The 15,732-nt window shown below is 40.1% G+C and overlaps 1 protein-coding gene across 2 annotated transcripts; it reads left to right on the plus strand.

The window, feature by feature from the left end:
* The first annotated feature begins 883 nt into the window (after positions 1-883).
* NPY1R (neuropeptide Y receptor Y1) lies at positions 884-9,335 on the plus strand. Of its 2 annotated transcripts, XM_045202810.2 has the most exons (4): positions 897-1,008; positions 2,103-2,313; positions 6,273-7,117; positions 7,239-9,335. In XM_045202810.2, the coding sequence occupies exons 3-4, from the start codon at positions 6,422-6,424 to the stop codon at positions 7,695-7,697; spliced, it is 1,155 nt and encodes a 384-aa protein (XP_045058745.2). In that variant the 5' UTR covers positions 897-1,008; positions 2,103-2,313; positions 6,273-6,421; the 3' UTR covers positions 7,698-9,335. The 2 variants fall into 2 exon arrangements, with proteins under 2 accessions (XP_024424866.2, XP_045058745.2); XM_024569098.3 differs by lacking the exon at positions 2,103-2,313 and having other exon boundaries at positions 884-1,008.
* The last annotated feature ends 6,397 nt before the right edge of the window (positions 9,336-15,732 follow it).

Consider the following 15,732-nt stretch of genomic DNA (forward strand, 5'->3'; position numbering starts at 1 on the left):
GTGTGAATCACACAACTTTGACTTTTCAAAGTAGCCTGGAACTATGTAAAAGATCAGCAGATCATTGATTACCCCGACTCATCCGGCATCATAATGGTTTTGCATCATCAATGGTCTGCGTACATTCTGCTCTTTTCTTCATACTGTTCAGTACAGCTTTAGAGTAGTAGAGTAGGCACCGAGGAAATGTCATGGACTCTTTTTGACCACCAGGAAAATGTTCTGTTCATCGTGCTCCCCTTAAAAAAGAAAGAAAGAAAAGCAGCCGGGCGCTGGGAACAAATCTGACTCAATGCATTTTCTCAGTGGAAAGAAAGGAGGACTAAAAGGCCAGACTCTCCATTCGACTCGTTTCTTTTGCTTTTCAAATGTCTTCTCTCCACTTTTCAAACAAGGGGGAAAAAAAGTTGGCACCAGCATAAAAAATATTGGAACGTCACAAGAGAGAAAGCAAGAAACATATAGTGGCATTTGTCTCTGCGAATTTTTTCTCTTCCCATAAACAACACCCCATGCGTTCTGGAGCTGGGCTTACGCTCCAGGTTTCGGAGGGGTAGAACTTCGGCCACAAGGTGGCACTGACCTGCAAACAAAGAACACAGTGGCACCGACTTTTTAGAAGCCCAGTAAAATTGCCTCGCCTTCGCGGAGTCGGGAGTGCTCACTTTCCTGTGCATCGTGAGTCTGTGCCTAAGTGTGCGTCCGTGTCTAAGAATGTGTAGATTTAACTGCATGTCTTCCCAGAATGACTAGGCGACGCACCCCCGAGGTGCACAGCCACAGAGAGGGGTTCGCGGGGGGGAGCTCCAGGCGCGACTCTTGGGGCGCGTCACGTGACCCGGGGATGAGGTGGAGTTCGGCGTTAAGGGGCGTCTCTGCCGATCTTCATCAATCTCTAGGGTGTGAGCAGGAGAAATACCAGCGGGTCTTTTCTCCTCTCCCTGCTCCCTTCCGGGCCATCCTTCCCAGTTCACTAAACAGGGGCGAGGAAGGCAAATCCAGCGGAGGGTAAGTTGCAAGTTTACACCTTGTAAGGGACTTTGGAGAAATTACTCACTGATGGAGCGAAGGATGGGAGAGGAAGGAAAAAGCAGACCAGAGCCCGAAACTGGCGCTGGGCGCCGAGGTGGGGGAAGCGGTCAGTCTTTCAGTTCAGTCCCCGAGCCGGTGGGTGGATCCGATGGCTCCAGGAGTCCAGCCTAGGGGTTGGGGACGTTGGTGGCCCGGACCTGCGGCGTCCGCACGCCCGGGTCCCCCAGGATTTCTGGACGGGATCCGGGTTCTCCTCTCCTAAGAAAGCCGAGGGGTGGACAGGTCCCCTAGTTGGTCTTCCGCTCACCTTGCTCATCTGCCGCATTTTTCTGGAACTGGCCAGAGCCCCAGCCGGGGTGGCTGACCGGAGTTTTCACGGAGGAACCGGTACTGGGATGGTCTGGGGAGGGGGCGCTTGGCGGGTCCTGGCTTTCAGCCCCCTCTCTTGGCACGTGGCAGGCCGAGGTCCCAGCTAGTCCCCGAAGCCGCGGACCCCAGGGCAGATATGGTCCCTTGGGACACTTGCGGGTACCCGGCTGGGCTGGAATCGAGCCCCATCCCCCTGAGCTGGTCTGTCGCTGCGCCTGAGGGATACCCTGAGCCCTCTACCCCTACTCCCTAGTTTTAATCATCTAACACTTTAGCTTTTTTTAAAACAGTGATGTTGGCAGATAGGCTGGTTTAGAAGATTGGGCTGAGGTGGAGGTGATTTAAGAGTCTTCCCGTGGTCTCCAGGTAGACTGGAGAGAGGCGAATGCATTAAGGACCGATTTTGGAACAAAACGAACTGACCGAGTTTGGGCTCTGCTTGTTTTGGGTTGGTTTGGGTGGTTTTCCATTTTGCCAGTCTTTCATCATCATAGGTAGAGATATTCCCTAACAGATGGGTGGCAGGTGTGTGTGAGTGTGTGGGGAGGGGGCGGTGCCTGGGGGGAATGTTAGGAAGGAGGCAAATTTAGGGCAATTCACCTAGTTACACAATATGAAAACGGTGGGCGCCTAAGCACGCTGCACAGTAAAATCCTGGGGGAGGACAGAGAGAGTGTGATTTGACTTTTTTTTTTTTAAAGAGCTCTCAGATATGCCATGTCCACCTGGATCCTAGGAGAAAGCATAACTTGCTAAATGGCATACATGCACGAGTAAGTGCGGAGCTTGTCTGTCTCTGCTTGGACAGAAGGGAGAAACAGTAGCTGCCAGTTCCAAGACCCCAGGCTGCCTCCCTGGTGAAGCAGACAGAGCAGAAAGCTTTCCAGCCCAGTTTCCCACCCATGACTACAGGTCAGAGCTTCTGTGTGAGTGACTATGACTTTATCAGCCTTCCTTAGTGTTTTAAGGCAGCTGTCTGTTGAACCTTCCTCCTTGGAGAGAAGGAACCAGGAATATGCAACTCATGGAGATAAACTGGCAGTAACTTTGGAAGGCTGCATGTAACAAGACTGATATTTCTTTTCCAAAGGAAATGAGGTGAACAGCCAATTCTGAGTACATAAAATTTTTTTTATCTGCAGGACGCTATGAAGTACAAAAGCAATATTTTCAAGTAGTAACAGCACTAACACAGCAAGTGGTGAAAGGCCACTGTTCTAATTGGAAAGGAGAAAGAAATGTCCTTTTGGAAAGGGGCTAATTTCCCAGCTGGTGATGTGTGCAGTGTCTCTGTTTTGTCTCTAAATGCATGTGACAGCGATAATGAGATTTAACGATCTTTAATTTTTGCAGTGTCTGTAGTTGCATGCCTTATTTTAGAAATATATATTGGAATAATAAATAATTTTTGTAAAGATAATGCATGTAAATTCTTTCTCTCTTAGTATGGTTGCTTTCTGGCAATTACTCTGTCTTGAAATTGTACTAGGGTAGGCTGAAAATGTATACATTTTATCCCTTGGGGAACTGTTTTATCCAACTAGAATGATTACCCAACAATACACTTAGCAAAGGAGGCTTGCAAATACTTAAAAAAATAGTTCACATTTTCTCTATACCTCAGTTAACTTCTTAGTAGGAACACTGCTATTCCCCACAGGAAATGTCTACGATATATAATTTCAAAGGTATTATAGTTTCAGTATATTTACCTAAACTCACCGATTAGAAGGCTATCTTTGTAGCCCATACAGCATAATAATTTAATATATGTTAACATTAATTTCCATACATATTAAATTTTGTCAAAGTCAGTGGATGTAAAATTTCCATTTTTTTCTTTCTATTGCACCTTTGGTCTGCACCTTCATTATCTCTCACTTGGATTAATGCACTAACCTCTTAATGAATCTCCCTACTTCTTTTCTTTCCTGTTCTTAAATCTGTTGAAAACAATAGCTGGAGTAAAAATTTTTAAACAAGTCGTATAACTATATGCCTTTACCAAAGACTCTCCAGTGACTCCTCATCTTTTTCGGAGGAAAAAGTCAAAGACTGTTGCATAGAATAGGGCCCCGCAGAGTCTGCGCCTCCTCTGTTTGCCTTTTCCAATGCTGTTCTGCACACCAGGTACACTCCGGCCTTAGGGATCTCATATTCTGCCCACTTGGGATGCAGTCCCCGAGATCTCTGCATGCATGGCCTTTTCCCTCACCACCCTCATGTCTTAACTCACATCCCCTCAGGCAGGGAGAGGCCTTTTCTGCCACCCAGGAATGAAGTGCAACCCCTAACAATCCTAGTCCCCCTTCCTTGCTTTCGTTCTCTCCAGAGCACTTACCATCATCCGGCATACCCTGTTTTATTTATTTATGCCTTTCTCTGCTCACAAGACTAGAAACTCAAGGAGAATGTCACAACTGTCTCCACTAACACCATGCCTGACACAAAATAAGCGTTCAGTAAGTATTTATTGGAAAAATGAGTTTTCTCTCATAAACAATTTCTTTTTTAACCCAAAATGGAACTTTCTTTCCCTACATACCTAACCTTAAATTAGCATCCATTTGCATGTTAAAAGGACTGGGACAGAGTTCAGCTACTGATGGTAAGACTGACCAACTCATGGAAGAACCTGCTATTCCAACCACACATCTACTATGTCACGTTTTTATTCTAAATCCAATATTTTCAAGGTACTATGAGATATACACAGTAGCTACTTTAAGAGGTTACATGAAAATTCAGAGGAGCCAGCTAAGGATTAGAGGGACTAAATGGTGCTTTGAAAAATGGGTAAAAGTTGCATGGGTGATGAGACAGAACACCGGCGAGAAGAAATGTCGGGGGCGAAGGTGCAGATACTAAAACAGGCCAAGTGCACTGGTGGACTGTGAAGAGACTGGCCTACCTGGAACAGAGTGTTCAGGATGGGGTTCTCAGAGCAAAGAGTGGGAGGCAGAAGAAAGCGTGATGTGGAGGTCTTCCAGTGTGGGGCTGAGGCATGCAGTCAATAATCCAAGTCTCATACCTGCGTATTTATTCACCTGGTGGTAACTGGTGACAGGGGGCCATGGGAAGGCACAGGACAAAGAGGATATACATTCCTATTCAGCTATTTTTACTCTTAATAAGGAGGAAAAACTCACAATTATCTGGTAGGTATTACGGTAACCACCTGCATATGAAGCATGATGCGGAGTTTTCTTGAATTCCTAAGTGAGAAATTTCCAAAGAATTTATACATTACTTGTTTCTTCAAGGCTTGTTTTCAGAAACTTAGAGGCATAGATCATTCTCTCTGCCTTTGGTATTCCTGAGAGAAAAAGTGTGATTACCACGTAAGATTAGGAGTCACTACAGGGTGGTGCATGGAGGAGAGGAGAGCTGTATTTCTAACAACATTCACATTTCTAACAACATTCACATTTCACTACCATTCCCAGCCTTATACTTTTGTTCTCACTTAATGTTAGCAACTTTTATTTTATTCTTTTTGGTTTATAAATTCAAGTTTTGGTTGTATAGTAAAAAGCAGTTTACATTCTAGAAAGCAAAAACATTCAAGGAAAGTTTCATTAGAGACACCACTTAAAAAGCAAACATATTGTTGGTTCATTAAATGTCTTATCTCCTTTTCAATGGAAGTAAATCTGCATGATTTCCTTTATTGTCCTCAAGAAAGAAAGAAAGAAATGAAATTCCCTTTCTTAACATAGGCACAATGGGCTGGTAATTAACATAAGTCTCACCTCATTTATTTACTTAGTAATCTAGGGTAAATCAGAGATTTTTTAAAAAGGAGTTTTTAATCATCACAAAACGATGGTCTGTAATTTGTTTTGTTGGTAAAAATGCTGTGAAAGATCAAAATTATGGCCAAAATTAGATCCCTGCATTGTATCTGTATATATTTTAGAGAGGAGAGAGGATATTTATAAGAGTAGAATCTTAGAAATCTTTTGAAAGCATCTGACATATTCGCATCCTTATGTAATCTTACAATTAGAGTTTCAGAGCTACCCTACACAAATGCAAGAGCTCCTCAAAAGCTTTACATGTAGTGGTTATTAACTTCCTTGTATAGACACTTGCTAGATTTGCAGGCAGTTCATCCCATTTGGTTAAATATTTGTTCCTCATAATGGTATGAAAAAATTTAAATATAATATACTTCCTTTGGTTCTAACTTGTATAGTTAGACATGATATTCTAAGCCTAGATTCCTACGCCAGATGCTACTCACTCAAAGATGAAAAGACATCTATTACCATCCCTGTTAAGTTTTTTCTGGATTAAATGTCTTCTATTCTTTCAACAACCCTTCATATGACAGTTTCTTGATGTTTCATTGTATTAATCATTTCCTTCTGAATATATTTGTGTTAAATAATGTCTGCCTTAAAGAGCAGTTCAGTGTATGATGGAGCTGTTATTACAACCTGACCTTTACAAGAATTCTTTCATTCTATAGTAAGAGAAAGGATTAGGTAGTTTTGTTATTGTGGTGTTGTTGCTTTGCTTGTTTCATATATGTTTCTTATGTTTTAAGCTGTACATTAAGTTTTTTTGTTATACATTCTTATTCTTACAGTGTTTAAAAATGTGCTGATAGTACCATTTATATAAGACCTTGAACATAAGATTTACATATGCTTTACTAATTTACATACCACTATGTTTGTGTAAACAAGCCCAATGAAAAATATTGAGATTTTTTCAAAATGTTTACACTGTTTCTGTTATTTTAAAAATATGTTTATACAGATTTCATTTTATTTGTCTTCAATTTAAACAGTACTATGAGTCAGAATTCATTTTGCCTGCCCTCAATAAAATTAGTAATGCAATTGGTCATTTTCTCTTTACAGATTGTTCAGTTCAAAGAAATGAAGAATTCAGAATAATTTTGATAAGTGGATGCCAATGGGGAATAAGAATAAGCTGAACATTTGACCTGCTTTGAAGAAATATACCATCCATTTGTCTAAAGTAATCTCTAACAACTAAAGCAATCAAAATGGATTTAACAATATTTTCCCAGGTGGAAAATCATTCAATCTACTACAATTTTTCAAGAAATAATTCCCAATTTTGGGCTTTTGAAAATCATTGTCATCTGCCCTTGGCCATGATATTTATATTAGCTCTAGCTTACGGAGCTGTGATAATTCTTGGGGTCACTGGAAACTTGGCCTTGATCATAATCATCTTGAAACAAAAAGAGATGAGAAATGTTACCAACATCCTGATTGTGAACCTCTCCTTCTCAGACTTGCTCGTCGCCATCATGTGTCTCCCCTTCACATTTGTCTACACGATAATGGACCACTGGGTTTTTGGCGAAGCAATGTGCAAGTTGAATCCCTTTGTGCAGTGTGTTTCCATCACTGTGTCCATTTTCTCTCTGGTTCTCATTGCTGTGGAACGACATCAGCTGATCATCAACCCACGAGGATGGAGACCAAATAATAGACACGCTTACGTAGCTATTGCTGTCATTTGGCTCCTTGCTGTAGCTTCTTCTTTACCCTTCCTGATCTATCAGGTGTTGACTGATGAACCGCTCCAGAATGTCACACTCGATGGGTTCAAGGACAAATACGTATGCTTTGATAAATTTCCGTCAGACTCTCATAGGCTGTCTTATACCACGCTCCTCTTGGTGCTGCAGTATTTTGGCCCACTCTGTTTTATATTTATTTGCTACTTCAAGGTAAGAAAACTCCTCTCTCCTCCCACCATTTCTATTTTTACCTTCTTTCCAAGGAATTGCTCATTAAATAATTGGTTCTATTGGTTGTGTATGAGCTCACTTTTCCCCCTTTTCTCTATAGATATATATACGCTTAAAAAGAAGGAACAACATGATGGACAAGATGAGAGACAATAAGTACAGGTCCAGCGAAACCAAAAGGATCAACATCATGCTGCTGTCCATCGTGGTAGCTTTTGCCGTCTGCTGGCTGCCTCTTACCATCTTTAACACCGTGTTCGATTGGAACCATCACATCATTTCTATGTGCAACCACAACCTCTTCTTCCTGCTCTGCCACCTCACAGCGATGATCTCCACCTGTGTCAACCCCATATTTTATGGATTCCTGAACAAAAACTTCCAGAGAGACTTGCAGTTCTTCTTTAACTTCTGTGACTTCCGGTCTCGGGATGATGACTATGAGACAATAGCCATGTCTACCATGCACACCGATGTTTCTAAGACCTCTTTGAAGCAAGCAAGCCCAGTCACATTTAAAAAAATTAACAACAATGATAATGATCTGAAACTGCTGTAGCACACGGTCCGCTCCCAGATGACATCTGTTTCAAAAAAGCACAACCTACAGCGTACTTTCACTACCTGTCCAACTAAGGAATGGGGTTGAAATCACTGAAGAAAGACCAAGATTTTACTGGCTTGCTTTCCACTGCTTTTGCTGTAACTGTCATAATTACATTTGCACAAGATGTATGGGCTTTGGAACCTTCTGGCAATAGTTTTGACCAGACATCTTTGAAGTGCTTTTTGTAAATGTATGCATATATTATAGGAGTTTTTTATATTGTATTTATTGGAATGAAATTTCTTTGAAGTATTACTATTCATGATTTTAGAAGCACTACACCTGGCACTCTAATTAGATTGAGCCATCCTTAGTGACAATTAGATTGTCACTAGATTGAGCGATCTTGATGTAACGAACTATAGTCATTGTTGCAGTCTGTTACAGAGGTGACAACCTGCAAATAGCATCTAGGATGTGGGGCCAAAAGAGAGTCTGTGTCTTGCATACCAATAGTCTAAAGTCATCCAGGAGTGATTTGCATTTTAAAAAATTTTTAGGATAGGATTTAATTTGCTTCTAATTAATTATCACTTATGATAAAAATGCATAAAAGTATAAATATTTCCCAGCTGTGAATGCCAGGGGGATTGGGCCACCCACAAGAATTAAGTGGCAAAGCAGTTCCCTAATTTCAAAACTATTTTGGTATCCAACAACCAAAGGATTTCAAAGTAATTAGTTTAATAATTAAATTGATAATGCTGCAAATAGTTGAATTATATTTATTTGAAGTGATGGGCAAGAGGTTTTCCATTTTTCACAAACTGTTTGTCAAGCTTTCTAGATAAATATACATGCAATTTCCAGCTTACAATGTATAAAAACACTAAGTATTTTCCATACATCAGTGCCTATATAGTAACTCATTTTAAATTTTCAATGTCTTTCAAAAAATGACACCAAGGACCAATGTTAAAAGAAGGTTCACCCTGGCTAGCAGGGATAAATACCTAAAAACTGAAAACACTTCACATAGCCCATGTTAACCTGTATAGACTCTACCTTGTGGAGCCTTTTAAATAGTGTACTATATAGAGTCCTGAGTCGTCGTGTCCTGTTAATATACTCAGCTTCCTGCACCCTGTAATCGTGATTGAGCCTCAGAATCATTTGGAGAAAAGATATTTCAAAGAACAAGTCATATCTTTGATGTAGTATATACACAAAGTATTAAATGTGTTGATTTTAGAAGGTTAGACATTTTCTTTATTAAAATTGCTTTTGCTTATTCTGAGTCCCTAGTGTCTCTCTGCAGCTTCATTTTCTTTGCTTCTTTCTCCCTGTTTCCATGTCTTCCCTCCCGTGGCATCCCCACAGCACCCTATGTCCGCTTGAGGACGAAACATTTTCTGCACCACATTTTCTGTGGTATAACTGTTGATGGCACAGTCTCCTTCCCTTGCTTCTTGAAGCTTCTTGAAGGCAGGGACAATTTTACATGGTTGTATGTACCCAATGTGTTTAGCACAGTGCCAGGTCCTTACGAGTTTTAAAATTACATATTTCTAAAAACAAATGAAAAAATAAAAAATGGCTAAACTTCCTTCTCTCTCATTTATGAGCATTCTGACTTCACATCCTGACATTTTCTAGGACTCCTGCTCCTAAGTTTATCTCTACCAAGGAGACATTTTTTCTTTTTTATTATGTTAGTTTTTCCTCCTAAATGAAGGAAAAGGGACCTTGTAGATTTTAGAAACTTTCATGATTTGTCTTATAAATCAAGCAAATATCAAACTTTTAACATTGAATGTTAACATGAATTCAAATTATAGTCTAAGAATGACTTTTTTAACCGAACAAGGAAAAAAAAATCTAAAACCAAGTGTTAATATAGATGGGAAAATATCATTTTCCGTTGTACCGAAACCTGGAATTTAAACTATTTAACGTTCTCCTGCTTTGAGGGTATAATGGGAAATGTTGTCTTTCTTCCCCAGGTGCTATGGAAACAGATCTCTACTCGGAAAAGCCTTGGCACGGAGGTGCTTCATTCTCAGCACATTTGCTAAAATGGCCATGGCTAGGATTTTCGTTCAGCTGTGTAGGCTACTGATTCCTTAGCTTTACATAAGTAATGAACTTAATATTAAATTCTTCTCTCTTATCAAAAGGTGTCAATGAACTAATAGTATAAAGCCCAGGTTCAACAACAGATCCATCAACATTCAAGGAAATAAATGCCACGTTACATCCAATCTATGGAGACACTGGGTGTTCTTAAACCCAAAACAAATAAATTATGGGCTTAGTACAGAGCATAGCTATCAGGTAACTTATATAAATTTATAATAAAATGATAATAGCTAGAATTTTTAAACAGTATGTGCCAAGTATTATTGTAACAGGGTGCAGCCAATGGGGGGGGGCTCCAAATAGGGATTTGTAATGGGGTCCAGAGCTCAAGGTGTCCGGAAAATACTAGAAAAGTATATATAGGATATCCTCACCCCCATAAGCCTGAGCTGGGGGATGGGACACATGGAGCAGGGCCATTCAGAGCTGTTTTGTACAGCAACAGCTGTGCAACTAACCTCTGACATGGTCATTTAACATAACTATAACCTTTAACTGGTTTCATAGGTATGTTAAATAGCTGTGGCCCTGCTTTGAGCCAGGGGGATGGGAGCGACTTCAACCCAAGAAGTAATTGGGAGGCAACTCCTCCCGGTTGCAGAGCCTGCATGAGAGCTTGGAGATGATTGGTTGCACACCACAGGACCACACCTTCCCAGACTTATAATGGCAGCCCAGTAAAGCTGGAAGAATAGGGAATGCTGGCAGGTGTAACTGATGGTAGGAGGAGTCAGAAATGGGGCTGCAGAGGAAGACTGGTGCTGGGATTTAAACCCCCAGGGCGGCAGCCACACCGAGAAAAGGATCACATGACAGACAAGAGGGCGAGAACCCGTGGCTTTGAAGAGGGAGAACCACGAGGCTTTGGCAGAGTGGAGATTGTGTTGGTGACACAGCTGATGGTGCCTGGAGCCTGAATCGCGGACTTCTACTTCTTTTCCTGAGGTACGGTACCCCAGACTAGGGCAGAGGGAGAAGGAAGGACTGTGTGCATCTGTGGGTATTCTAAAGGACTTTAGTATTTTAATGAAGACATTAAGTCATTACTCTAAGTCTGTATAGCTTTTAAATAAATAATTCCTTTCCTTTTCACCAGTCTCTGGCATTGAGAGACGTCTTTCCTCTGGCAGCAGGCAAAGCGAACCTACTGGGGGGGGAACCCCCGGAGAAAAAGGGGGCTCCTTTCGGTAATAGTAGATCGTACACCACCCCAGGTGTGTTCTGTAACATTATGTCAAGTACTTAAGTATTTCTGAGAATTTGTGACTAATATTTAGCTACTTCCCAAAATGGGAAACTGAAGCTCACGTTGAAAACTGTGAGCTACACACTGAGTAACAAGTGGAGCAGACATCAAATCTGGGTCTGTCCAGTATGAATAAACTAAACAATGAGCTGGACCTAACATAGGATTTTAGAAAATCATTCTTTTCTCTCTTTACAAGTTATGTTATCAGGGCATAGCAACACCACCTGCCTTCTTTCTCAGTTTGGCTGCCATACAAAATGGGCTGAAGTGGAAGAGTTGAGAGAAAATGGTCGCTATGATTATTTGTGTCATAAATTCTTTTGTGAATTGGAGGATTCTGCCTAAAAATAAAATTTACTATTCATATTAACTTTATTTATTTACTGTTAACTGGATATTCTCATTCCCTTTTTTATTCCACAAGCTTCCAAGAAAATAGAAATGCATATTATACTATATATTTCAAAATTCACAACTAAATACACAGGTGTTTTCCCAATGAGAGTGTGTCTCCACACAGAAGTGTTAGAAAGCTGTGGATTTGAGCTGGGGTTCCAGGGATAACTCGGGCCTCTCTCCCTGCAGTTCAGTGAGTTTAGGAACACTGCTAAGTCCTTCAGCACGGTCAGGCTTGCTTCTCTCAGCAGTCTGGGATTCTGCTGGAGAACGTATTGCTCGGTGAGACGCGCACTCTTTCACAGTCTCCGTGTTTTCTCCATCTACTTATCCCTCTGATCCTTCAGAAATATGTTAGACTTAGAAGAGTCTGCCCTCGAAAATGAGGTGTAGCTTTCTAGGGCAAAATAATAAGATTTCCTAAATTTCTTTCATTTAATGATTCCTTTATCAATATGTTTGCATTTACATTATATGGGTATGAATATACATATACTTACATTTATATATATATGTATATATATATATATATATATATATATATATATATATATATATATATATATACAGAGAGAGAGAGAATGTATAATTCTGCAGTGGGTTTATGTTCATTGCTATTTATTTTCTGATTTCTTATAAAAACTATCACCTACAGAGTACTATGACAAACTGCCCTATAAAGTACTACTATTGTTTTCCTCATGTCACAGACAAGGAAAGTGAAGCCTAGAGTGGCTATGTGACTTGTCCGATGTCACTCAAGTAGCAAATAACAGCCAAGATCTAAATCCAGGATTTAAATGCACTTGGATTTAAATCCAGGCAATTTGGTTTCTGACCGTGAGTCTGTAACATGCACTGAAAATCTTCCCGACGAGCCACACTGCCTATTCCCCAACCTCTCCCTCTCCCATCTTTCCTTATCGGATCTACTCAGGACCTCTATTTGGAATCCAGGCCTGCTCCAATTCTAAACAACCTCAGAAAGATAAAAATAGATATTTTTCAAAGCCATTCTCTGAGATGTAACCAAATTCCTAAACATGGTAATTTAGGCAGAACTGCAGTATCGAGACACAGATCTGCTCCACCCAAGGATTATCAATGCAAATCTCTTTTCCTTTTCTCCAGGTCTCTATTTCCTCTGCCTTCCTGGGTTTTGTATAGGTTTCAGGTGTACAGCGTAGTGGTTAGTCAATCATGTACTTTACAAAGTAGTACCCTGATATTTCAAGTACCCACTTAGCAACATACACAGTTATTATAATATTCCTTACTTTATTTCCTATGCTGTACTTTATCTTTTTATTTTACTTTATTTTAATCTTTATTGTATTTTTCCATTACCATTCAGTCATTATATCCTCTTCCCCACAGCAATCACCACCCTATTGTCCATGTCCATGAGTCCTTTTTCCTTTTTGCTCAGTCCCTCCACCCCCTAACTGCCCCCCACCACTAGCTGTCATCTGCTCTCCATCTATGACCTCTAGTCTTTTTAGTTTCCCAGCCATACCTCAATCATCCTCTAGGATCATTTTCCCAATAAGTGATGGGGGGTTGAAACCTTGGTGGGTTTCTGTCAACCTTCCTTTTTGGAGGCAGAAGCATTACCCTACATGATCTCTTACTCTAGCCACTGGCTGGGGAGCTGTCATCTGAACAGACTTAGAACAAAGATTGTTGCCTACCTGACTTCTAAATCAGGAATCCTGCTTGGGAGAGAACGCATAGGTCTCTCAATTAAAATTGTTGATATTCACAAAAGGTGAGTAATATTCCACTCAAACCAAAAACCCTACCCAAGCAGTTTATTGATGGAATCACACAACTGCCCCCTCCCCTACAACATTACATTATGGGCTGCGTTTTTTGGCATAGTTTAAACACAACTATATTTTATTACAGGATTATCTGTAGCCTTGCCTAAGGTTCTGTTTGCTTTGGCATCAGGCATGAACATTGAAAAGAACATTTGTATTTCTGGCCAGTTTTTTTTCTTCATTGTTTTTTGCGATATAATTGACATACCATAAAATTCATTTTTAAAGTGTCTTCCAGTGGGTTTTGGTATAATCACAGAGCTGTGCAATCATCATCACTCTATAATTCCAGAGCATTTTCATCACTCCAAAAAGAAACCCCCACTTCTGGTTTCTAGTCTGGCTAGTAAGGAGCTTGGACTTTGTCCCCCACTTAAACAAGTAATATGCTGAGCAAACTGAAAATTCAATAATTCTTCTGATATCCATCAGAGACGTGAGACCACAAAACTAACTGCTGCCCCCAAATTAAGAGACAGACAGACACAGAGAATCACAGTTTACCGCAGCAGAAACTGCTAAGTGAAACCTCCATGGAAACAGGAGCTGGCATGAAAACTTGAACTATATTTGACAAACTGGTGGAAGTCTGACATGGACAAGTCTTTGAGTTAAAAATGTTAGGAGGACCCAGTCGGAGGGAGACCCCTTATTTTTTACCTCTAGGAGCTTGACCAAGTTTTTATAGTTTATTGACCAAGTTTTAGCAAAATACATAAAAGTCAAATTTAAATGTGAAGATCCACATAGATTAAAAGAAATTGTAACCAACAATTCAAAAATGGGCAAAGGACCTAATAGACATTTTTTCCGAAGAAGACATTCACATGGCTGACAGGTACATGAAAGATGCTCCGTATCACTAATCATGAGGGAAATGCAAATCAAAACCACAATGAAATATCACCTCACTAGGATGTCTAGCATCAAAAAGACAGAGGTAATTGCTGGGAAAGAGATGAAGAGAACCCTTGATACTGTTAGTGGTTATATAAATTGGTACATTCACTGTGGAAATAGTATGTAGTATTTCTTTCTTAAGAAATTAAAAACAGAACTACCCTATGATCTCACTTCTGGGTATATATGCAAAGGAAATGATACCATTATCTCAAAGAGATATCTGTACTCCAATGTTCATTGCAGCATTATTCATAATAACCAAAGTATGGAAACAGCCTAAGCATCCATCAGTGGATAAGTGGATAAAGATGATGAAATTCAGCCTTAAATATGAGGAATCTTGTCATTCGTGACAACGTGGTTGAAGGTTGAATCTGGAAGGCATAATATGCTAAGTGAAATAAGCCAGACAAGTAGTTCTTCATGGTATCACTTATGTGTGGAATCTGAAAAAGAAAAAAAGGAAAAATAAAGAACTCTTACAAATGGAGAGAAGTAGAGTGGTTGCCAGGGGCTGCAGGGTGAGGGAAATTCAGGAAGAGGTTAATGAAAGGATATTTTCAGTTTAAGATGAATTAACTCTTAGGATCTAATGGATAACATGGTGACTGTAGTTGATAACACTGTATTGTAAAACTGAAAGTTCCTTAAAAAAAAAGGAGAACTTAAATATTCTGACAAAAAAAAAAGGAAGGGAAACACATGAGGCAATGGAATGTTAGTTCGTTGCGGGGAGTCCTTTTACGATGCATACATACATTAAAGTGTTACATTGTACACTTTAAACATCTTACAATTTTACTTGTCAGTTATACCTCAATAAAGCTGGAAAAATGAACCAAAGTACTGGTATCCCGGTTTTATTTAAAATGCTGTTAAGGGAAAACAAAAAAACTCAATAGAAACATGGACCAAATATTCGAACTTCACAAAAAACCCCACAAAACTACTTTTTTAAAGAATGCGCACACACAGGTGGGGAAACTGCAGAGAAGTGATTACTGTGGAAGTGAGAGCAATGGTCACCTCAAGACGGAAGGGACAGGGTCTGGATGCAACAGTGAGTAGAGGGCATCTCAGGGTAGCATATTTTCTTTCTCATCTGGGTGTTCTCTTTGTAATTATTCATTATGCTCTTCAGTTATACTTCATCCCTTTTCCGTATGGGTGTAACACGTTACACTTTTGAAAAGGCGAAAATATAGCTATGTGTGGGGTCAGGTGGCTGCTTGAAGCATTGGGGTGGGGGTTAGAAGGGAGACACTGAACTACATGTTTTCTGCCCACTGTGCTATACATCCGAAACTAACACAGAATGGCCTTGAACGTAGACTGCCATTGAAAAAAAAAAAAAGAATAAAGAGCCCACTTAAGCAGAAAACCTCACATAAATGCCATAGAATTGGAATATCATAAGAATTTGGGAGTGAGAATTGACAAAAATCACATAGGTTTGGTTTAGTAACGAAATGGTGTATACGTATGTATAATTTTAGAAACGACCAAATGTGTGATTTTTTTGTTGTCATGTGGTGGG

Source organism: Desmodus rotundus, chromosome 9 (assembly GCF_022682495.2).
Source record: "Desmodus rotundus isolate HL8 chromosome 9, HLdesRot8A.1, whole genome shotgun sequence".
Taxonomy (NCBI): Eukaryota; Metazoa; Chordata; class Mammalia; order Chiroptera; family Phyllostomidae; genus Desmodus; species Desmodus rotundus.

Bases quoted from the DNA above. Each gene is read 5' to 3' on its own strand.
- NPY1R (XM_024569098.3), top strand. From the start codon at position 6,422: ATGGATTTAACAATATTTTCCCAGGTGGAAAATCATTCAATCTACTAC. The intron at 7,118-7,238 runs GTAAGAAAACTC...TTTTCTCTATAG, and splicing joins TATTTATTTGCTACTTCAAG to ATATATATACGCTTAAAAAG.